Below are 25,707 nucleotides of genomic sequence, written 5' to 3'. Positions count from 1 at the left end.
AGAAAGACAAAAGAACTATAAAAGAACCAATTCCTTCTATGCGTTTGTAAGTGCGGAAAAATTTCGCTCACAACACGCAATGTTATACAATCTCAGCAAAAATCAGCATCTTCATCTACTACAGAGGAAAAGGAATCATTGCGCTAAAATGCCTCCACTTATAGATCTAATACCATCATTAACTTAACAAGATACTGAAGTTATCTTTTTATGCAATTATAGTGATGGACAAGCGGAAATAGCTAGCGGAAATCCGATTTATTCATTTATATTCATACTGAAATTGAATTGTCCTCCAGTTGGATTTTTCTTTTTTCCAGCTGGAGTTTTGCGAACGGGCCGGAAATTCATTCTGCAACTGCACATAGTAATTCATCTATTTGAATACTTTTTAAAAATTTAATTTCATTCCCTCCCAAAGTTGGTATTTAAACGACAAGGGAAGCGCGTAGGTAGCGAACAAAAAATGATACACTCTCATCTAGGTTGCAAGTTCGTCGCTGTTGATCTAATGACAAGCGCCATTTAACACATTTCGAGAAAAACAATTTTTAGAGTTTGACAATAAATATCTTGAAACATATGAATGGTAGAAACAATTCAATGAAGACAATTGATGCTTCTATCTATTCTGTATAATTCTCTCAAATATTACGAAGATCGGTTGACTATGTTGCGAGTATTTACTAAAAATGTAAACAAAAGTCGCACTCACACGTGTCACAGGTGTGTATTGATGACAAAATTTGTATGGCGTGTCATAATCGTGCATGGACAATTTTCCGTAGAAAAAAAGCATTAATTATTATTTTTTATTCATATCTTTGACTTTATTTGGTCTATAAACAATCGGTAAGATGCATTTTGAAGGAAATTAGTCAGGGAATCTAGAAAAAATAGTTGTTTTTGGTGACAGTGTTGCCCAATATGCTATATTTCCAGTGTAAAACTAAAACTCCATTTGTCTCACACTTCGTGTATTTTTGTTTTGAAAATGATTATGCCATTGTGAATCTCAGATAGTTTTACACATAAAACATTTTATGCATCACGATAATTTGAGCCAATCCCCAGACATTTGAAACAAAAAATTGAAAATTTCTCAGCATGTTTTTCGCTATATCTCAGTAATCATGTAGAATGTCAAAATTCTGAAAACGCCATTTTGTAGAGATTTTTTCGATAAGTAATATGGCATATCTATCCCAAAATGGCGTTTGTCATAAGATAGCACAACAGCGACGAGTTTAGCAGGGGTCAGGCATGGGAAAAATCAATTCACGAAACGATCAATTTGAAATCATTCACCAACATGCTCTTACTGTGAAACCCGATCTCGCCCAGTTAAACTCATTCCGGAACCGGTTCGGATTTCTAAATGGAGTCATTATGGATTCCAAATCAAATGCAACAACCGATTCCGACTCAGAATCGGTTGCATTTGATTTGGAATCCATAATGACTCCATTCAGGATTCCGAATCAAATTCCGAATGGTTTGACCGGGCGGTAACCCTTCTTGTGCAGAGTTACGCGTTCGTGCGAAAGCGAGAAGCAAAACACAGAACTGAAAAAAGTGACAGCGCCCGGCTATGATTCATTCTCCATCGCATACGTAGAATGAAAGCAGAAAGGATCGCAATTGAATGTATTCTTTCATTCACAAAGATTCATTTCAAAACATTCACCGGATCGTTCTAATAAAAAAAACTTGTCGTTCTTGTTTATAGACCTATGAAATTTTCACTTGGTGATATCTTATTGTTGAGTAAGTAGTTTGCAATGTGCTGGTGGAAAAAAATAACTTAAAACGATCCCGTGCATATCACAATATCAATTTCAAGTGGATTGTAGTGCAATTTACTTCTCAACATTGATTATAGTGTACATTTGCACTATAAAGTTGACCTAATTCAACCAGAGAATACAATGTCACATTCATTTGTGAACTAAAAGTTGATTCACTTGTGAATGTTTACAGTACAATCTTCCGAATCAATCCGCGAATGAAGAACACGATCTTCTTCATTCAACATAGTACGTGTCATTCTTTTACTTGGCTCACATCTTCGGAAGTTCATCTCTACCTACGTTCAGTTGTGTTCTTTTGGAGAGTTTTAGTCGGATCGTGAATGAACGACTGGCTGCTGTCAAAGCAATGAGCGGATTCGCCAAGAATCATGCGAATGAATGATAATTCCCATCCCTGGCAGGGGTAGCAACTTCAAAAAATAGCATTGGACAAATTATCAACTTTTTGACTTCGTAATTTTCTTCTAAATTTGTGACAATTGATTAAGATTTTTGAAGATATTTTTCGCAATGTAGTTTTGATACCACAGTGCGGCGCTGGTTTCACTAGCTGAAACTATTCTGAAATGATTAACTTCCCACAAAACAAAAATCATTTGCAATACAGTTAAGACCCGTTTTTATCAGCCCACAGTGGATCCACTCCATACAAAAGCTGGACGAAACCTCAAAAGTAGTTTAAAATGAATAAAAATATCATCTAAGGGTAATTTTGGTGTGCTAAACTCGTTTTTGATTAAATTAGGACACTAAAATGAAAATTCGACAGCCTAGGGTGATTCTAAAAGTTTTTTTTTTAATTTCGCAAAAGTGAATTTTATTAACTTCTCAAAACAGATACTTTGTAAGTGAATAGAAACATTTTGATTTCCTAAGGTAGTCCTTAGTAACGACTTAGCTAGGGTGGTTCGAATTTATCGAAATCTGGCGAATAAAAAATGATGTAATTTTATACATTTGTTTGTAGATTTTCAGTCTAATCTGAATACCATCATTGGAAAAAACTTCCCTTCATAGCTCTTTAAGAGATAATCTTCATGTACTAATTTATGAACGTATGCGTTTAGAACAGTTTAGAATAGTTAGAATAGTTATAAAAGATCGTAATGTGTTTGATAGAATGCCTTAATTTTTTTTATTGGTTTATTTTTATATTATTGGTTTATTATTATTGGTTTAGTTATTGCCAAAGCTATTAAAAGATGACAGATTTATTTGATTTTGATGAAGATCTCAAATCATGCTCTACTATGCTCTATTCACAGTTGCTCATACGATGCATATTGCAGATAAGCCGCTCAAAACTTTCCCATTGATTTTCAATTCCAATGATGATATGAATATCTGTCCTTGTGGATACTGACTTGGTTTTTCGTACGAAAATATCCTGAGCATACTTTGCACAGTATGTGTATGCTTTGAAATAGAGGTGTGAGCGTTTTTGCATGAAACTCTCATCAATTTGAAAGAGAATTATTGAGGGAGATCTTGAATTTGATTGTTGATTGTGATAGATTCAATAGGGAATTTGCACTTAAAAATAAATGTTGCATTATTGGCCAATAACTAAAAATCAGGTAAAAAAGAACACTTCCCACACTTACGTGTTTACCTTACATCGGTCACAAGTAAAGCTAACGACCAATACGTACCAAATAAATAGGATTCATGTAAAGATATAATAATAGTAGCAGTTAGTTTGCCTCGTTGGCTTGTATTTATTTGAATTTTTCTATACTGCAGATAATTGTGAAAATGTAGAAACACGAGTCATAGTTGCAAGACGGTTAAGGCATACTTATATTTGTATCAAGGAAATCGCCCCAAACCCTGAATTTACAAGCAGCGCACAGAGGAGTAACTAGAACAAATTCTTGGCCAATAACCAAAAAAAAATTCTTTTCGATTTTTTATTTAGTTATATTTTTTAGATGCCTGAAAACATACTGCATATTGTGGCAAAATAAAAAGTATGCCAAAAATTGCTAAAAATTTTTTGCATGGATGCAAAATGATGATATTTTAAGGGGGTTTTAATCATTTTTTATTATATATCCAGCAAAATCACTTTCTAATGATGATGACTGTATTAAATAAGACAATATTATAACAAACGTAATTGAACACAACCATTTGTGTAATCTCATCATAAAAATAGCCGAAGATAATAGTGGTTCTGTGTATTGGACCAGCTTTAGAAACACCCTTTTTAAACATATTATTCCAAATTTGAATGATAAAAAAGTTACATTATACGGCAAGATCCGGCAAAGTTGCCGAAACAACATTACAAAACAAGATTCCGGCTATCCGAGAAACATTCAATCTCTTCCGATCTTTTCCGATCCACAAATTCCAAGCGGTTTGAAAATATTGATATTTCCACTAATTTGAGATACGCCCAAATGCTATAGCGCCAAATACTATGTTTGGCAAAATGTATATCTATGAATATGTGCGCAGGTATCCCTTTTCTTCTCTCTTTTCCACTGACCATCTCTCATGCATCGGGAAAAACAAATGTATTCACAAAGATCACCTCGAAAATACTAGTATTTGGAAGGATCTAGAAAATTGACCTCTGCACTGGTAGGTGGATAGATGTCAAATTGTCCTAAAAACTAATTATTTTCTATTTTGAGTTCATATTAAGGCATAATAACAGCAATAGCCGCAATAAATAGTTTTGGCCAGGCTTCAACCTCAGTTACTCCTCTGAGCAGCGTTTAGAAAAAGAAATCCACCGGTGAATAATAATGCAAAACTTCATGAAATCAAAAAAAATACCATGCGTCTCCATGAAAAAAACTAATTTTACAAATCTCCAAATATCAACTTTCGGCGCAAGATGGCACTATGATTTTTGAAAACTAGATAAAATTCTACGTCAGTTGTACTAGATGAGATCCTTCAACACGCTTTTACCGATAAAGATATGACACTCTGAATGTAAATAAGTCCGCGTTAAACAACATAGTTATATTGATTTTATTGATAACTTTTTAAATACTTATTATTTCTCAAATTGAAATACACCATTGAATTCCTGAGATGATTTTCTATTAGAAACGCCTATATGTGTTGTTAAATTATCATTGTAGTATCTATTAAAGCGAGATGAATTGGAATGAACAAAAACTTTTTGTCACTCAAATTCTTGCAGATTTTCAAGACCTTGCACGGTTCAAAAAAATGTAGCACGTATATTTTTCAATCGATTGACTCAAAAATTTGGCGAAGACAGCTTCAGGTAATGTACATTTAGAAAAAAATATAAAAGGTATGAAAATCGACAATAAATTTTGGAGGTTTTGACCGGCTCGGCCCCACTGTGCAGCCCCTTGGCGAATTTTAGACTGATAAAACAGGGACATTGATAAAATCGAGACAAATATTTTTGTCTTTTTAATAAAACGAAGTTATTAAAATATTCTTCTTTGGTCCTTAGATATAGCCTCGCAACCCTTTCTGATTATTTGCTTTAAGTTCCCCTTAAGGAAGTCTGTGCAAAATTTAAAATAAAAATTAAGTTTTATTTTTTGTGTTTCGAATTCATCTCGTCAGTAACTAGCACCATCTGGGTGTCTAGTTAGACGATGTATCTAAACTAGTACCCAAATTAGCACTAGACACAAAAAAAATTCCAAACAGTTCACACGACACATGTGAACGTTCAAAACAACTGACTTGTCCCGAGTGATGTCCCGGGAAGCAAGCACAGAGGCTCAGGTTTGCTGACGAGAAAGCGAAAACGAACTCTTGTCTTTCGGTTCGGGAGCCAAACGCCTGGAATGAATTCGAAGCACAAAAAATAAAATTTAATTTAAGTTAGGTTTTGGGCCCTTAGTGCACAAAGTGGTTCAGTCCAATTTTCCCTTATGGGAATTTAAGATTGCATAAAATAAAAATAATATTTTTATTTTTACATTTTTCGGATGTCTAAGATAAGAAATATATGCCCGAGAAAGGATTTACTCGAATTCAACTTGGTTCGTCTGCTAGAGCCCATCAAACTACCAACTATCAATTTTCATATGAAGCTGATAAAATTGGGTCAAAAAGCTGATAGAATCGAGGGTAGATAAAATCGGGGGCCGATAAAATCGGGTGCTGATAAAATCGGGTCTCCACTGCAATTGCAAGTGACAATAACTTGCAAATAATGTTAGCATCGCTTGCAAATTTGCAGTGAAAGTCGCTTGCAATTTTTGCAAGCATATAAAATCACTTCATCTCTTGCTATGCGTACATACGTTTCTTCAACACACTGTCAAATAATTACCATCACATTCACGTGCCTATGCTGGTTATTATAGCAACGCCCGCCGAGTTTTTATTTACTGTCTGCTTTTTATTCATTCCTCACCAACATCATCAAACGCGGTATTGTGGCTCATTCATCACACACGAGACAGCATCGTATTGCGGATTGTACGAGTTTTAATATCCAGTTCTAATGTGCAAGAACAGATCAGTGCTTATAGCCTGTTTTATTTATTTATTTATTTATTTATTTCGTCAAGCATATGTAGACTACATAGAATGGTTTTACAATATTTACTTATATACTATACATTATTTCTACGGTTTAGTTCAGATTTGATTTGTTTTCTAGACATGGAAAGGTCAATTATTACACAATTTTCGTTATAATGACGCATCATTCTATTGATGGGGCTATTTTTAGCATAGTTTGTCCTAAAATATTGTTCTTGGAATAAATTACGAGTTCTTAGTTGTCGGCTAGGTACATAAAATTTTATTTGCGAAAGTAATGATGCGGATTGTACACGTTGAGAAATAATGTCGTTGATAAAGTAAAGCATGGCAAATTCGCGGCGTTCTTTGAGTGTTTGTATATTAATGAGCATGCAACGTGCTTTATACGATGGAAGAGGAAATGTCGTCCAGTTTAGTTTACGAAGCGCGTACAAAATAAATTGTTTTTGGACTGATTCGATGCGTTCTTCGTACAGGACAGTGTATGGGTTCCATACTATGCTGCAATATTCCAAAATTGGCCTGACATATGTATTGTATAATGATTTTATTGTGTAAGGGTCTTCAAAATTGTAGGTGAAACGTTTAATAAAGCCCAGCATACTATTTGCTTTATTTATTATTGTATTATAATGTTCAACAAATGTGAGCTTGGAGTCTAAGATTACGCCTAAATCTCGTACAATTTTGCATTTTTCTACAAGTTGGTTGCCTAAGTGTATGTCTATGGGAACATTTGAAATTTTTCTGCTGAAGGTTATTGAGTTGCAGTTGAGTTTACATTAAGTTGGAGTAGACTTTTGCTACACCACGTGTGGAATATATTTATTTCGTTTTGGAATATTTCAGTGTCTTTGACATTTCTTATTTCCATGAAAAGTTTCATATCATCTGCATATATAAGCACTTTTAGATGTTTGAGTATAAAGGTAATGTCATTAACGTACAAAATAAAAAGAAGAGGGCCTAAGTGGGAACCCTGGGGTACGCCAGAGGTGACAGAAATTGGTTCCGAGAATATATTCTGAAAGCGAACTGTTTGTTGACGTTTCGTTAAATATGATTCGAGCCATTTCAATAGTTTATTTTCTATGCCATATTTTTGCAGTTTGAAGAGTAATAAAGGTATGTCAATACGGTCGAATGCTTTACTAAAGTCTGTGTAGAGTGTTTCCACATGGTTGCCATTGTCCATTGCATTTACAGTAAATGTTACAAATTCTAAAAGGTTTGATGTTGTTGAGCGGCCTTTATAAAAGCCATGCTGCTTGCTTGTTATTTGCTACGATGCGCAAGGGCATAAGCCATGCTGCTTGCTTGTTATTTGCTACGATGCGCAAGGGCATAAGTTCATATCTGGGGTAGGTCCTTTACTTTTTTCATTAATCATGAAATCATTTAAGTGTTTATATATGACCGTTATCCACTCATAACTAACTGGTAGTATGGTTGGATGGATAATGTATTAATTAGTGATTTGTTCATGCGAGGCTCATTTTTCAATGCCAGCAGTCTTTTTTACTAACGAATATTGGTCACCAATATACATACATCGCTCATACACAGGCAAAATTCGTTATCTCTGTTTCTTGCATTTTTTGCATGCTTCTTGCAATTTTTGCATATTACCAGAACAATTGCAATTTTCGTTTTTATTTGTTGCATTAATGTAAGCTGATCTTACCGGGTACGTTTTGGCCGTTTTTTTTTAATTTCGTTGTTCAAATTAGTTTAACCCTAGAACGTTGCAATGGGGTACAAATATACCCCAGACCTTCTTTGGAGCCATGTGAAGACGAGAATTCGGTATTTACTGACCTGAAACCCTAACCATAATTCAGTTTAGAGTTCCTAGTAAGAGTAGGAAAAGGTAGTATAGCCAGTTTGCTTATAGCCTTCGTGGAAGCAGGTGTCAAACTTGGCGTGGGGTACATTTATACCCCAGTATATGGTTGCCGTTAGCGTTTCGTCAGATTTCGTGCTGTCAAAGGAAATGTGACTCGTGATAATACCAGTTTAAATACTGGTTGTGTTACTATGTAAGTAACAACTAGTATTATATAATCGTTTTTAATCATTCATTCAATTAATTTAATTTAATTTTGAAAAAGAAAAAAATCGTTCTTGGTTTGTTGATTTTTATTGTGTTATTGTTGATTTTTTACAGTGTTTCAAAACAATGCAAGTATAATTTGCGCACAGTAACTACTATAACAGAAACGTTGCATGATACCAATGTATTACTGGTCAGATTTTTTTTATTTTTATTTCTACACCATTTCGTGGTATTTTTATAAACTTTCACTCTTCCAAATAATTGCACTTTTTCAAAAGTATCGAAAATCCATCTCATACCACTTCTAGACCATTCTTTCAACTTTTAGAATCATTTGATTTTTTCTCAAATCGGTTGAAAATTCGCAAAGTTGCAATAATTTTTGTGAAAAAAGTCAAAACCACGATGTTTTCACTTTTTTTTATTCAAACCAATCATTGGTTCAATAAATTTCGTACTTTCACTTACACAGCTGTTTTTGCAAATAAAAAACGAAGAAAATTATGTATTATTCATTTTTTATTGCATTTTTACCTGCGAAAATTGCGATCAAACGCGTGGGGCACGTTTGTACCCCAGTGCTACGTTCTAGGGGGGGGAAACGCGTGCAACTTTCTAGAGTTATTTGCGATCAATTTAAAAAAAATTGAAGAAAATCAGTTGAGTGGTTTTTCGGCAATCTTAGATCACGGAGAAACCATTTTTTGGAAAAAAGACATTTCGAGATAATCGAGTTTATAATTTCATGTTACCACTGCTTTTGGTAGACGAAGCGCGCTTGGAAGCGCTGTGACTTTCGTTCTATTTCTCGGATCTCTATAAAAAAATTGGAAAAATATTCTCAAGGATTCAGATAAAGCAATAAAAAATCGATTCTTTTAAAAAATGAAATGGTATGTAACCCCTTAAGGAGGTTAATTTCGTGCTAAAGGTCGTTAAGACATTGCACAGGAATTGTGACCAATTGCGAGATACTGGGCAAATAATACAACAAGCACTCCAGAAGCATCCTAAAAAAATTGAAATCGAAGCCAGGAATGAGGGAAAATGGGTATTAACACATAAACAAGTTGGGTCAAACGTTGTATAAGACCTAATGAGCAGTATTAAAAGGAAAGTGCGTAAATTTGGATATAGCTGTGCAATTGAATAACATAACATCGAAAAAGTTTAATAATATGTTTATTTTGGAGAGTTTTAAAACGGTCGGTTAAATTAACCCTTTCATGCCCAACTTATTTCTAGTGCATGTAGGGTTTCAAAACTATTTTTCCTTTAAAACGGTGGGGTCAAGAAACTCTAAAAACCTTTTTTTATAAAGATAGGTGCTTTCCCTGCAGTGCAAGAAGCTGCTAATTTTCTGCTTTCCAATGCGCTCTACAATTCTCCTAGACTATTTACAGTAGTCCAACTGCGTCAAAAACGTAGCCAAAAATAGTCTAAATTAATAAGTTTTATCAGTTTTCACTAATATTGCAACATAACGAAGTTATATTAAAAATTCAATTTCCGTCTTCAACGTAAACAGTTCCTGGCAGCACTGATCCATCGGAGTTCAATCAGACTTACTGCAATAACTTCAGTTCTAGAGCTGATCTTTTTAACTGTCAATACTCAAATGAAAGCCAATAGTCACATTTATTAGCCTTACTTGTTTTTGTGAGCGAATGTGGCCTCAATCAAAAGTTGTAGCTGTTTAAAAACGTTGTTGTCCACAATCAACATGGGCATGAATGGGTTAATGAATTTTTACAAACCTGGTGCAATTTACATTGTGAAAAACAACATGCAACATCGACCCAAATGCAACAATATCGCAACTAAGAACCAAGTGTATTTGGATGACTAATAAATAAACATATTAAAAAATTTTGTTTTTTCTTTGATGTAACTAGTCTTTCCGTAATCTTTATTGGAACTCCTGTTGGTTATATAAAAAAAAATATGAAGTTTAAACTTTATTAAGTTGAGTATTATTGCTTTCTAACTATTTCCTATTCAAGAATTCAATCGTTCCAAACTAGAGTCCAGAATGCATACACATCTACATTAGACTGGGACATGGTTATATGAAAAAAATAAAATTTTGCTCCGAGTAACTTTTTGGGTCTCATTTAGCTCCCAGAACAACTTTGCAAATTTTTTGCTCGATCGGTGAAACTAGGGATCGAGCTAAGAATTTGCACAGTAGTTCTAGGACCCAAAATGGCATCTAAAAAGTTGCTCGGAGCTGGAATCTAATTTTTGCCACCGCACCCCCCCCCCCCCCCCCTTCCCATTCTATATATTAGCAATAATTTGCAATTGCGCATTCAGCGATAACAATCAAATGCAACTGAAATGACATGCAATTCTGCATGGATTCCGTATATGGTTTAGCTGTGATATCAGGTTAAACGATTCAGAACAAAATTCTGAAAGTGATTTTGAAGCATCTTTTCTTGTCTAGCACAAATAAGTTGCACAGATCAACAATTATAGAAACAATAGTAATTATGAATAAAAGTATGACAAACAATTTCCTAGAAAAAATGATGCAATCATCATCACCAACTGCAACGGTTAGCACCCTCTATAGTTTGAAAAGTCGTTTTAAACCCTGTACAGCTTCTTGCTCTATTTGAGAAGTTGGCTTAGAAATTTTTTGTTAGCAGAAGTGAGTGACTGCGAAAGCAAATTATAATTTGAAAGTAACTAGTCAAATTGTACAAATAACTGGGACGGAAGATAAAGCTTATGCCGAAAATCTCAATATATTAAATAAAACAAATAATGAAAACTTAAGCAATATAACCAAATAAAATATTAAATATATAAAAACTGTCAAAATTGAATGAACACTATCGCAGCAGATAGTCGAACAATTGGTAGCTACGGGAAAACATGCGCCAATCGAAAACAGCTATCAATCAATAGATAATCCTCACGTTTAAATTATGCATGCGATACAGAAAATATTCGAAATAGTGCGAAACTAATGTTTGTTTGTGTTTGCCACCCCTCTTCTGTGCTTCCAGGAATGTTCGATATTTGTGTTCGAAAAGCGCACTGCGGAAAAATTGCACAAACCCAAACGGAAAGACATGGTAACGGAAATCCTGCGAGCATCAGTGAAACAGCTGGAACGGTTCCGGCATCCGAAGGTAAGCTTGGCGTTGTGTTGAATATTTATTGTTCGTTGTGATGCGTACGTTGGCATAAGATCCAATTTACCGATCAATATTGAATTTTGAAGTGTTGTTTCAAGAATGCAAGAATTAGCAGATACTAATTGGCGGATACTCTCTATTTGTTAAATTTTTGTGCCATTTAGAACCATGCACAACACGTAACAACTACAGATAGATCGCTGAATTCTTTCCCGAGATATCATGCTCGCCGCACTCGATATAAAAACAAAAACGTTGCCTAAAACATATGTTGCATTTCTATTTTGTTCAGTTGATACCAGATTTTGGCAGCGCAATATAAATATTAGTGATTTTCCACGCTTATAGTGACATAACAAATGTATATTTTTAACTTAATCTAGAATTATAATGATAATATAAGTATCACTTTCAAATGAAGAATATATAGATATTGGTTGACTTGTGCTTAGAGCGAACGACTACTATTTTTATCTATGTTTTTCCTGTATGTCTGGACGTGTCTGCATCCAATCTTCCATTTCATGAATTAATTTCAAACCAGTTTTTTAGTCACCAAACATAACTAAAAAATGTAATTGACACTTACGCTAGAAGGCAAAAAAAAGAATACAGTTTTTACTAGCAAATCTCAAAAAGCAATTTCAGAGAAGTCTTTTTTTTTTGGTAAAAAATATCTACCTCTTTGTGAAACTTAATTTTACAATCCCATAATTTCCATCTACATTGTGGCTCCATTCAGTACATCTCTATAATTCCGCCAACTTCCGAACACTAAGCTGATTACCGACAAACCGAGCAATGTTGAATGAAACCGAAGCAGCTCGTATCACCGATAAAAAATTTTCCCTATCCCTTGAGTTGTCCTTGTATGCTGGTTCAATTTCAACATGCTAGCATGCTTCGGTATGGCTAGAACCGAGCAGTAAAGAATCGTGGAAAGTTTCCATAGGATCCCAAGGAAAAAAAAACTGATCTATCGACCGTTCTTTTACAGCGGCAGGCAGTCCAGGCAGTCCGTTATAAGATTCCTTTCCTCGTTTCATTTCGACACGCGAGCTCTTTAATCGTTTTGTAGTAAGGCCCCACGAATTCCGTTTAAGGCAATAAATCCAACTATAATCTTGTTTCTTTTATTCATTCAATTTCACTGCGCCTTAACTCAATTATTTGCTTTTATTCATTTTGATTATCACTGTTCCCTTTCTGTCCAAAACAGATTCTTCAAATAATGCACACCGTAGAGGAGAGCTCGGAAACTCTTTCGTTCGCTTCTGAGCCCGTCATCGCCAGCTTAGCAAACGTTCTGGCATATCAGGTGAGTACGAAACTTTTCGCACAATGGACGTACTGCTAACAGACCCGACAGCCACTCCCACTCCAGCAATCTAACTCAGTTGGATACAGAACGTGAAGGGTACATCGTATTGTGATTTTTTTTTGTAATTTGTCTGAAAAGAGATACTTGTTATCACGCAAAGTATTTATGCGCAAACCAGAAAATAATTGTTTTTACCAATTCGTAGCTTATCGAAATCTTGTAAGTTTTTACATTTACTAATTACTGATGAGAATTCAAAACACTTAAAATTAATTTTAAGTTAGGTATTGTGGTCCGTTGCACAAAAAATATCATTCTTTTTTGCATAAATAAATTTAAGTTTCCCATACCAACAACTGAATACCACATTATGGTGATATTGTGCATTATAGAAGCAGCAATGATTCAAGAATAATAGCTCAGACATGTTCTGCCACTATTTCAGTGTTAAAGAAATAATTTATTATAATACTTAAATAAAAATCACAAAAAATTAATCTTCCAATAGCAATGATCTGTCTGGATGACAATAACAAAATAGTTGGTTCAGGTAGTCATACCACATAACGTAATAGAGTAAGGCATTAATTCGGTATTAGTAAACATCACTGATAAATATATTTAATAAGTAGTGCATAAACACATGGTACCAAATCAATACCAGGATTTAGTGTAACACCAGAAAATAATATCTATGCTCGAGTTATCACTCGGCAATTCCTTCTGATCGGGAATGGCAGGCGTGAAATTTCAACCGCAATTCTGAGAACTACGCAATAACTAGATTCCAGTCAGGCCAGTAAATTCCAGCCAACCTTGGTGCAGAATTCATCAGCCAGTAGAATGTGATAAAGCGAAAAAAATTCCGTTGTGGTAGTGTGAGAAATTTACGACTGACAAATTCTTCCAATCGATTCCCTGGAAGGCGCAAGCATGTCTGCTTCAATTGATTGGATGCCCTAGGGAGTCACTCAATATATAAGTTGACATCAGCGTAACACGGGCCCATTTTCGTTTCTAGGATAAAGTGATACAGTTACACTAATAAGAACAAGTCGCCCGTGAAGCTTACTACTGCAAAAAGGATAACTACACGATTCAAAATCTCAAAAAATACCCTTTCTTTATCCTCTGAACTAAAGCGAAAATTCTAACAACACCGTCGAATTGACCCTGTGTTTTTTTGAAGTTCGACCCCTTCATCGTTCAATCGTCTTCGATGGATCGATAAGTCTTGAAAAAGATTTTATCATAAAAGCTTAGATGAAAAGTAGATGGAATAACTACACCGTTAGTTATGAAACTGGTAGTTGGAAATCCACCGCTTATACATTTACAAAGGCAATTGACAATTTGAAAACTGAAAAAAAAACTTTCACTGCATCTGTTTCGACAATGCCGAATTTCGCGCTAAATCAAACTTTTTTTACCCATTTTTTTCAAATGGCTATAGTCTAAAAATGACAAATCCTACAAAAAAATGCTGTAGGAGGGTTTTTAAAAAATTAGTCAAATTTTTGAAAAAAATATTGAAAAAATTCTTAATCGACTCCTACACTGAATCGATTATTTTATAAATTTCATTGATTTGGATGAAATTTTGTTCCAAGATAGGTAATGTTCCCTATCTACCGTCTAAAATTCAAGTAGGGTACATTCAAGGAAAGAAGTTTATTTGAAAAAAAAATCTGTTCCTTGTCCAAACTGATTTTTTTCAGTGTATTTTGCGTTGCGTAAGCACGGTATACTTCGTAGATTGCAGACAGATGACTCTCATTTCCAGCCAGACTACTTGAGGAGCATTGTTTGGGAATAACAATTGATCCCGTCCAAGCGAGAGTTTCGCCTGAGAGCCACCATTGCGGGCCACGACCATCTTTACCGTAACTTGGGATGAGAAAGGAAGTGTTGATGTGGTACTTACTTAACGGAAGGCCCCTACTCAGTGACACTCCCATAAGTACCACGGATTGGGTAGTGGGTGGGTTGTTAGTCAGGATTCGCTTCAAGCAAGCGATGCGACTGAGACTATATTTTCCTGCATGTTTTGAATAGTTTATTGACTGTAGGATACGTAAATCTTCTAGGCGTTTAAACTCTGATTAATCGTTTATTGAGATTGTTTCATCGAAAACAACTTGAACTTCGGACAGCCGGCTTTCGGGAGTGTTGTCGACAATGTAAAATGGACCGTAAACAATGAGTTTAAAAGTGGCATGGTGGAACATTCAAAAATTATGTCACGCAAAGATTACCCAATACTAACTCTCTGTCATATTACCACGTTATTTTTCCCCTTGGTCTAATACGAATCAAATTATTTTAGTTTTTCCTTCATTTTCTAGTAGTACTTTTATGCCGCTACTAGCAACAGTGTTCATGTTCTATGGGATTTACTATATACATGGCGCAATCGTGCATAAAACGGTCGATTGCGTCAAAGCACATGACGTTCTCCCCTTCCATTAATGTCACAATTATTCATATCTCTTCCTCCTAATAGCGTGGCAGAATTTATAAATGGTCCTTATTGGTATAATCGCAAGCATATCGAGATCCTGTAACTTGAAATATTCCACCTCGTTCGAGTTAAACGTTCCGATATTACAATGAAGACGCGAAACAGAAAAAATACAAATACTGCGTTCCTAAACTATATTAACATCATGCACGAATCAAACACCCCCCGTTTCCAAATAGTACGTACTTATTCTTAGCTCAGTATAGTTGACTGATGAGTTAATGGACTGAAATGATTGCCGCAAATTGGTAATTTGATTTGAATTGATCTTGCGAATTGTCAATTCTCCACCCTCATACATAATTCAAAAGTCATACACTCAGACAAGACCATGCGTATTTCCCACCCGCATTAAAGACCCAGTGGATTCGTTTCCTAGTTGGTCAAAGAAATACAAAACAAACAAATAAATTAGTTTGTTCAGTCGAAAGAAATGTCAGCTCGATTGGCATCAACCGGCGGATACGTGTTCCCTTACAGTGCCATCAAATGAAAGTACATTTAAAATTACATACGACAAAATATGTGCAATTCAAAATATAACGAAATGAAGATTGCTTAATTATTTGCATTTAAAAAAGTTCGGAAAAAAATAATTGCATGCCAAGGTGGTTCATTTTCAAAGATAGCACTGCTGATGAATCACTGTATAAAAATTGGTGATAAGGGACGCGGACGAAAATAGCTGACCACCGCCTGATTTTTTTTTCAGTGTATTTTTATCGAAAACTAAACCAATGAAAGTCATGATCATCTCAGAATCCAATTTCCCACCTGCTAGTTGCCTGATACATGCAAAAAGTATCAGTAACGTTTTTGGTATAACAAACTTGAATGTAGACTGGAAGACTGGAAGACACCGGAAGATTGGAAGACACTGGAAGACTGGAAGACACTGGAAGATTGGAAGACACTGGAAAACTGGAAGACACTGGAAGACACTGGAAGACTGGAAAACATTGGAAGACTGGAAGACACTGGAAGACTGGAAGACACTGGAAGACTGGAAGACACTGGGAGACTGGAAGACACTGGTAGACTGGAAGACACTGGAAGACTTTAAGACACTGGAAGACTGTAAGACACTGGAAAACTGGAAGACTGGAAGACACTGGAGGACTGGAAGGCACTGGAAGACACTGGAAGACTGGAAGACACTGAAAGACACTGGAAGACACTGGCAGACTGGAAGACTGTAAGACACTGGAAGAGTGGAAAACACTGGAAGACACTGAAAGACACTGAAAGACACTGGCAGACTGGAAGACACTGGAAGACTGTAAGACACTGGAAGAGTGGAAAACACTGGAAGACTGGAAGACATTGGAAAACTGGAAGACACTGAAAGACTGGAAGACACTGGAAGACTGTAAGACGCTGGAAGACTGTAAGACACTGGGAAATTGGAAGACTGGAAGACACTGGAGGACTGGAAGGCACTGGAAGACAATGGAAGACTGGAAGACACTGAAAGACTGGAAGACACTGAAAGACTGGAAGACACTGGAAGACTGGAAGACACTGGAAGACACTGGAAGACACTGGAAGACTGGAAGACACTGGAAGACACTGGAAGACTGTAAGACACTGGAAGACTGGAAAACACTGGAAGACACTGGCAGACTGGAAGACACTGAAAGACTGGAAGACACTGGAAGACTGGAAGACACTGGAAGACTGGAAAACACTGGAAGACTGGAAGACTGGAAGACATTGGAAGACTGGAAGACTGGAAGACACTGAAAGACTGGAAGACTGAAAGACACTGGAAAACTGGAAGACTGGAAGACGCTGGAGGACTGGAAGGCACTGGAAGACAATGGAATACTGGAAGACACTGAAAGACTGGAAGACACTGGAAGACTGGAAGACACTGGCAGACTGGAAGACACTGGAAGACTGTAAGACACTGGAAGACTGGAAAACACTGGAAGACTGGAAGACATTGGAAGACTGGAAGACATTGGAAGACTGGAAGACACTGAAAGACTGGAAGACACTGGAAGACTGTAAGACACTGGAAGACTGTAAGACACTGGAAAACTGGAAGACACTGGAGGACTGGAAGACTGGAAGATACTGGAAGACACTGGAAGACTGGAAGATACTGGAAGACACTGGAAGACTGGAAGACACCGAAAGACTGGAAGACACTGGAAGACTGGAAGACACTGGAAGACTGTAAGACACTGGAAGACTGGAAAACACTGGAAGACTGGAAGACATTGGAAGACTGTAAGACACTGGAAGACTGGAAGACGCTGGAGGACTGGAAGGCACTGGAAGACAATGGAAGACTGGAAGACACTGAAAGACTGGAAGACACTGGAAGACACTGGAAGACACTGGAAGACACTGGAAGATTGGAAGACACTGGCAGACTGGAAGACACTGGAAGACTGTAAGACACTGGAAGACTGGAAAACACTGGAAGACTGGAAGACTGGAAGACTGGAAGACTGGAAGACTGGAAGACATTGGAAGACTGGAAGACATTGGAAGACTGGAAGACATTGGAAGACTGGAAGACACTGAAAGACTGGAAGACACTGGAAGACTGTAAGACACTGAAAGACTGCAAGACACTGGAAAACTGGAAGACACTGGAGGACTGGAAGACTGGAAGATACTGGAAGACACTGGAAGACTGGAAGACACTGGAAGACTGGAAGACACAGAAAGACTGGAAGACACTGAAAGACTGGAAGACACTGGAAGACTGGAAGACACTGGAAGACTGGAAGACACTGGCAGACTGGAAGACTGTAAGACACTGGAAGACTGGAAGACGCTGGAAGACTGGAAGACACAGAAAGACTGGAAGACACTGAAAGACTGGAAGACACTGGAAGACTGGAAGACACTGGAAGACTGGAAGACACTGGCAGACTGGAAGACTGTAAGACACTGGAAGACTGGAAAACACTGGAAGACTGGAAGACTGGAAGACATTGGAAGACTAGAAGACACTGAAAGACTGGAAGACACTGGAAGACTGTAAGACACTGGAAGACTGTAAAACTGGAAGACACTGGAGGACTGGAAGACTGGAAGATACTGGAAGACACTGGAAGACTGGAAGACACTGAAAGACTGGAAGACACTGGAAGACTGGAAGACTGGAAGACTGGAAGACTGGAAGACTGGAAGACTGGAAGACTGGAAGACTGGAAGACACTGGCAGACTGGAAGACACTGGAAGACTGTAAGACACTGGAAGACTGGAAAACGACCCTGTGATGCTATTGTTAGATAAATTTTTTTGAAAAAGGTATGATTTTCGTGTTCAGCGACTCAAAATTAACTTAGAAAACACCTTTTTTCTTAACTTCATGCAATCATCCCAAAAGTTGTAAACTGGTGTAATAAAAAGTTGGCTCTCCTCTCCCCACATGTAACAAATTTTCCCAAATTTCTCATTACTTCCCCCCTTCTGTTATGTAACAAATTCTTTTTTCAGTAAAGCTTACTCCCCCTCCCCAATATGTCACTCTCCTCCTAGAAGCGTTACGTAGTTTATGAATTTACTCTCACTGATAGCAGAATTAGTTTTCTGTTTGATGTCATAGGACAATTTTGCTGACTCTGCCCGGTGACCGGTTCCAGTGACATAAACGATTCCAATTAAATAATGAACTAGAAATTTTATTTTTACCGTTGTTATTGTGCAGTTGGAAACTTTGCTTTTGTGCTGTGAAATAAAACCAACGAAGAACGTTAACGAGTGAACTTCTACGACAACAACCAAAACTTCCACCAAACGCAGCGCTATCTACAGTTCATTACTCGCATTCTCAGATCGGCCCACACTATGGCAAGTGCATGCGATCAATGCGCGAAAACCGTCAAATCGGATAACGACTTTATCGAATGTGGTGCATATGCAATATGGGAAACAACTTAATAAGCCCCTCTTGAAAAAACTTGTGGAAAACCCAATTTCAAATTTGTAATGAATGTGTCAAGCTGATGTAGTTTGCTCGCTTTTGTGACACTGTTTCTTCGCTTGGATGTGCTATCTCTGCTATCGCTGGGAATATGGATGACGTCTGTGCTGAACTAAAGGCCGAGTGCTGAACTAAAGGCCGAGTAATAAACAGCAAATTTCGCGCCTCACTAGAAAGGTTTCAACAGCTACTCCAGTCCGGCCAAATTCCGGTACCTCTCGATGGCCTTGATCTGAGCAATACTCTTGTTGGTGTTCGAAAGCTAGTCGATAATAGCAACATTGTTACAGTTCCACCTCCCACGCCATTGCTCTGGCTGTATCTTTACCGCTTTCATCCCAGCTCCAGCAATGAGACTGTCGAAAAATACCCAAAGGAAGACTAAATTGCAACAAGGAAATAAAGGTCATTCCGCTTGTTAAAAAAGTCATAGACGTCAGTACGTTGAACTTCATATCCTTCAAAGTTCGAGTTCACCCAAAGTACCGTGATGCAGCTCTTAACCCCGACACCTGGCCTACTGCATGGCTTCGCTCTCTGCTGAACCTGATCCGTCCTCCAACAACATCGAGGTTTACTACCAGAATGTTGGTGGCGTAAGTTCATCAAGGGACAGCTATTTGCTCGCGACCCTGGGCTGCTGTTATGACGTACTTGACCGAGATGTGGCTCGACAACCGTACTCTGTCTCGCCATGTGTTTGGGTTAATATTCGATGTCCATCGCAGTGACCGCAACGCCACAAACAGCCACAAGATATCGGGTGTGCTTATCGCCGTTCGCCATGGTTTAAAAGTCCGAGTGATCGACGATGACACGCAAGATGATCAGGGTGGAAAATTTACAGGCATGTTACGCGGAGGTTTCTTTTTGAAGGAGTTGCATAATTCAGTAGTAACCTGACAGAGTTAACATGTGGTGTTTTGATATTCATAGTTGCACAACGTTGTTCGAGGATGAAGAGTGTCTGGGCCAAGGGCGAATGCTGAAGTAGTGCGGGTTTCAGAGATCTTTTTAAATAGTTCTAAGGCTAAAGAATGTCCAACCAACAAGAAATGATGTGTTTATTGAATTGAGGTAACACAAGACATTTTATGACGGGGAAACGCGAATAACTTTTTAAAAGGGCACAATTACACGAATTAAGTGTTTTTTGTTACATCAAAATTTCAAATATCTCCACAACTATAGCTTTTTGGAAGATTTTTGTTAAATGTATTTTCATTTAAAAACATTTATAAAGTTATCGTTAGAAAAACTTTTTACCGGTAAGTTCTCCATAATGCAATCACATTCAAAATGTTTCTTTTCCCTATGTGTTTTCTTTGAGAAAATATAAAAAAATAAATAATGGGTTATTTTGCAATTTAAATTTTTAACATAAATTTTTGTTTTAGTGAATAATGGTACATTTTTTCAGGGAATATTTTTTTCGCACTCGTTCTCAGATAGTTTTGCTGTTTAAAATATAGTAATCCCACAAAAAATCGAAGGTAATGCACGCAGAAACGTCTATGCCCTTTTGAAAAATTACTTTTGTATCAAAATATTGCAATTGCCAGAGGAAATCATGGAAATTTTTAAACCGAACACAACTGCAAACTTTCGTTCGAATCGGCGATGGTCATATTTTGCGGTCGGACGGTTTCTCATAAAATCCCTCAATACAGAAGAGGTCAGTCATATCAGTAAATGAGTCCGGATTATTAATCACTTCGACAATAAAAGCTCAAATTTCCACGCATTGTGCGTAATGCTTGCAGTTTGAGAGTGTCCATAATTTTAATCTCAACGTTATGAGTCCTATTGAAAATGAAGTTTTACAAAAATATGAAAATGTTTCAAATCAAGACGAAATTGCTGAATCAAACTAAAGAACCTAAACCAAACTGCGGCTGGCGTAAACCAAATACTCTTCTTGTGTTCGAACACCAAAGGCCACGCTCAACACAGTCCCACAAATTCAGCTGAAACAATTACACCCAAAAATCGAGAAAGAAAAATAATCCATAAAAAGTGTCTTTATCACTGAAGCATCTACCATGCAATGGAATTAATAATTGCGAACAAGAACAATTCAAAGATTTAATGATATTGTTTCTTGGACCCGAAGTGAAAACAATTCCAAACGACAAGGGGCGAATGAAAACAACATGTTGGCAGCGAAACCATAAAAAGCGAAAAAAACTTTTCCCGTCAAATTATTTCAGCTACAACTCAAAAAACATTCCTGGAATTAACGATAATAGCCTAATGAATGCGAAAACAAAAATATGTAACGGTCTCTCCGTCGGAGCGCCGACCGGCAAAGCAATCATTGCGGTAGATATTCGACTAATAGCAGCGTTTAACCCCGTAGTTTTCAATCGGAGTTTTTGTCCGGGCACGAACGATTCCGGGAAAACCTGCATCGGTTTGGACATGCTTCGAATACCCTAGGTTCGAAAAAGTTTGAAAGGATGTGCCTGTTGTGATAATTGACAATATCGTCGATGAGATATGCCACGACAAGCATATTTAGGATGCTGTCAACAGAGTAGTTACGAGAATACACTCCGAGCTGCAGAGAAAGTAGCGAAGGGACCAACAAAGTAACGCCATCGGTTAGAAAGCCGCTGTGAAACCCCGTCGGTTTAATATTGCCGACCACTGTGCAAAGCCTTAGCCTCTGAACTCAAGTTTTATTAAAAAGCTAAAAACTAACGTAAAATATTTTCCAGTTCCGAAACCGACAGAAATAGCCAAACCACTAATGAAGTGTAACTCCCGTTTAAATTAAATCAAGGTTGATGCAAATCAGCTCAGTCGTGTTTGAAAAACTTTTTTGCTAATGTAAACCTCTCTATAGCATATACCTATATACCTCCCGGGCCTCGTATAAAAATTACTTCCATAGTAATCGCATAGTCTTACACGATTTAGAAGCAACAAGTCACATTCCCTCTTTCTTTATTAAAACGACATTCGTAGGCACCCAACCCATGCACCCTAACCACCCCACTTTGTAGCCGAGACTGGCGTGCATTCGTTCACTAGTGGGTAACTCCGCAAATGCACAGGGTATCTTCCAAAGGATTTATTTCTCGGGACTTTTATGCTATTTCATCGCAGTGTGGTTATTGAGAAAAGTGGTGCTTGACTTTTGAAGGGAAAAACAAATAATTTGCAACGATGAATGTTTTGATTCTGTTTGCCTCCGGTCGCTTCCAGAATGTTTATTGTGCCAAAATGAAATTCCAGAAGGTATTTTCGAAGGATAAGAATTTCGTTCAATGATGTCGGAGTCGACGATTATAATAAAGATAGGAAAAGCTGCTTACGTTATGAGTACCTACCTAAATTGTTTTTCTGAGATTCGTTTAAAGAGCTTCGATAATTTAGAATTTTGATGAAGCTGCTGCATCCAAGTAATTAAGGCCAGTGCTGAAGAGGGAGGGGGAGAGTGGCGTTCAAAACAAAGCCGCTCACCCCCGTGTGTGGGGCGAGCTAATAACAGCATGAAAAACACGAACGAACAACACGAAGTCGGAGAAAATCGGGATATCGTTGACTGGAGAAATTTCAACGCAGACGATCTTTCCGTCGGAGTGGCTGAAAGCTAAATTACTCACGAGAATGGCCATCGGTATCGGGAAAAATTTCACCGCCTGGGAATTCTCAGCTAGCAGGTAAATACGAACGAGCGGCACCAAAACGGGTAAGAAACTCTGCGGGGAGGTTGTAAGGAGATGTATGGAACCTCCGGATCGGTTCGCGTGTTAACAGGTGACGATATTTGCAGTAGATCTGAGTTATACCGCAAAAATTTGACAGCAAGCACAAAAAACAGTAGCAATGGAAAAGCGTGTCTGATTAACAGAAAAAAGCAAGAGCACAACCCCTCCTGAACTAATACCTAACGGTGGCGTCGATAGGATGATGATTGTGAGAAATAAAAGGTTTAGGTTTTGTCGATTGGCCTACTACGAACCACTGCAGTAAGAATCAGACACTCACACAAGCCAACAGACAATGCTGCCAGTTGCAGATTTCATCTTGATATTGGCTTAATTAGTTGAACTGAGTCGATTGGTACACAATACTAGGCCCTGCAAAAGAATCTTCAACGTTTGAAGGTTTCCATTCTTTTGCAAGAAACGTTTAAAATCAAAAGCCCCCCAAGAAAAATATCTGCGCACTAGCCTGACGTAATTTATGATATTAATTGAGCGCAGGACGTGCGTTCAACAAGTTTATGACGGATATTCTCGTACCATTTATCAATCGATGACATTGGAAAAAGGGAAGTGTACATCCAGAGTAGCACCATTTATGTCATAGATTCAACTGGAATGAAACAAATCAAGTGTTACAATTCCAATAATGAAGGTCGATTTTCTTTTATCTGTACTTTCGATGCCCTATTCTAAGAATAGTCGGTTTGACGGTTCGCGAATCGGTTTTTTGCTCTTGTGAATCAGCACCCAGCTGTCTGTGCTACAATCCTGGTATTAAAATAAACTTATGCTGATGGCCTTGCTTGGATATTCATCATTTATTATATTAAGACTGGCAGGTGGCACAATCACTCTTCAGCTTGCATCGTACCGAGGAAAACCACCTGTTAAACTTCCCCACGTTGCAACGTTAATGACCAAAGGAACGGTGATCGATAGCAAAATAGTGCAGAAAGGAAGAAAGGAGCCGTCTGCATTAGCAAGGCACTACCCAACATCATTGCAAATACAGTTCTTGGCCATATGTTTATACTTAAATTTAGAAATAAAATCTTCAATTTTGATGGAATTTTAATAACAGGACTCCTATTTTCACATTTATGGTGATGATTCAGAATTTTTTTTTGAAGATTCGCCTTGTTCAAACATAGATTGTAAAATACGAAAAATATTCATTTGATTTCTGACAATTATGCAACTTTAAAAGTAGGCCATCGAAGTCATATATCACCAATTAAGTAATGAAAACTATTTGTTTTAACCAAAACTTAACTAAAATTCAACCAAAATTGTCAAAAGATAAATGTGTATTATAGATAGGATGGCGAAAAGTAACTTTTTTAGTTTTATTATAATAATGTGGTCAGGAACTGTAAATATTTCATTCACTCCACGGGCAATAGAATCGAGTATCCTTTGTATGCGAAAGTGCGTGGAAGAAATGGGTTTTGCTGTTTCATCGAATGTACTACTTTTCGAAATGTTCAAAAGAGTAGTGATTCGTTTAAAAAACACTTTGTACATACATAAGTGGCGCAGAACCTAATCTAACTATAATTTCTACATTCGCAAACTTTGCATGCTTCATCCAACTTATCGGTAGTGTTAATTGGAGTCAAATAGGTATGGGAGGTACAATAGGTAAATATCTTTGCTATGCTATTGCAGAGGTCGCTCATCTTCTGTGAATTAGACACACAGTAGAGAACATCGTTGACGACTATCATTTCGGCTGTTACCGTAGATCAACTGTATTAGTTATTGCGTCGTTTATGTTATTACGTGTTGTTCTGCGAAAACGCATTGTCTTTCGTCCTCAGTAGAGTACATTTAATCAATGTAAAAAAATGTCAAGTTAGTTTTCTCTTACGTAAAAATTATTGCTGAACACGAGTTTTGTGTTGGTTTTCCGATACTTTTGTTTAAAAAAACACGGACATCAACTCGAAACATACGCTTGGGGGAACGATAGGTCAGCCGTTTGGAGGCACTATAGGTCACTACTGATCGTCTCACAGCTAAGCAACCACATGAGTCGGAATGAACAACTTCAATTCCACACTCTGGCGACGACGAGGACACCGAAGAACTCATTTGAAAGTACAAAGCCGGACGCAGCTGCCGAAACAACACGTTTTTAAACATTTCCTTTCCCAGTTTCATGATTTTCCACATCATTTGCCATTTCCTCATTTTCTTACGTGAATGACGTGAATTTAATTTTTAAATAATCTGCAGTATTAATACTCTCCAAATTAAAGTTGAACCGGTAATTTTCTAGACGTGTACATTGTTTAATTTAACCTCGAATATAGTGACCTATCGTACCCTAAGATTTTAAAAACATCGAAAAAAGTACCTTCGCCTTATTGGATTTAGCTTGAAAAATATTTAGTTAGGCATAAAACCTATTATTGCCAAAACGTTGAAAGATGTATAACCTTTCCAACCAGTGTTTATTTGTACAAATAAGTTCAAAAATGCCATCGCATGAGCTCGCCAAAGAAAACTGACCTACTTGACCCCACTCTACTCTACTAGTGGTATCAACGCACAATGGTCCCTTCAACAAGGCAAAAAATACAAAAAAAAATGTTTCGGCAAAAGTATGTTTTTATCTTCAGATTATATTGTTATAGAAGTATACATATTATATTGTTTAAAACTTGATTTTGTCAATAATAAT

At 37.1% G+C, this 25,707-nt stretch overlaps 1 protein-coding gene across 1 annotated transcript in view; it reads left to right on the top strand.

Moving 5' to 3' along the window:
* Window positions 1–25,707, top strand: part of LOC131693369 (SCY1-like protein 2) — a 302,979-nt gene that overhangs the window by 143,152 nt on the left and 134,120 nt on the right. The window contains exons 4-5 of the mRNA XM_058981132.1: window positions 11,385–11,510; window positions 12,736–12,834. Of these exons, the coding sequence (XP_058837115.1) occupies window positions 11,385–11,510; window positions 12,736–12,834 (225 nt within the window). The remainder of the gene's footprint in view (window positions 1–11,384; window positions 11,511–12,735; window positions 12,835–25,707) is intronic.

The sequence above is a fragment of the Topomyia yanbarensis genome, chromosome 3 (genome assembly GCF_030247195.1).
Source record: "Topomyia yanbarensis strain Yona2022 chromosome 3, ASM3024719v1, whole genome shotgun sequence".
NCBI classification, from domain to species: Eukaryota; Metazoa; Arthropoda; class Insecta; order Diptera; family Culicidae; genus Topomyia; species Topomyia yanbarensis.
The sequence above is the reverse complement of the archived record's forward strand: the minus strand, read 5'-3'. Positions and strand labels throughout refer to the sequence as shown.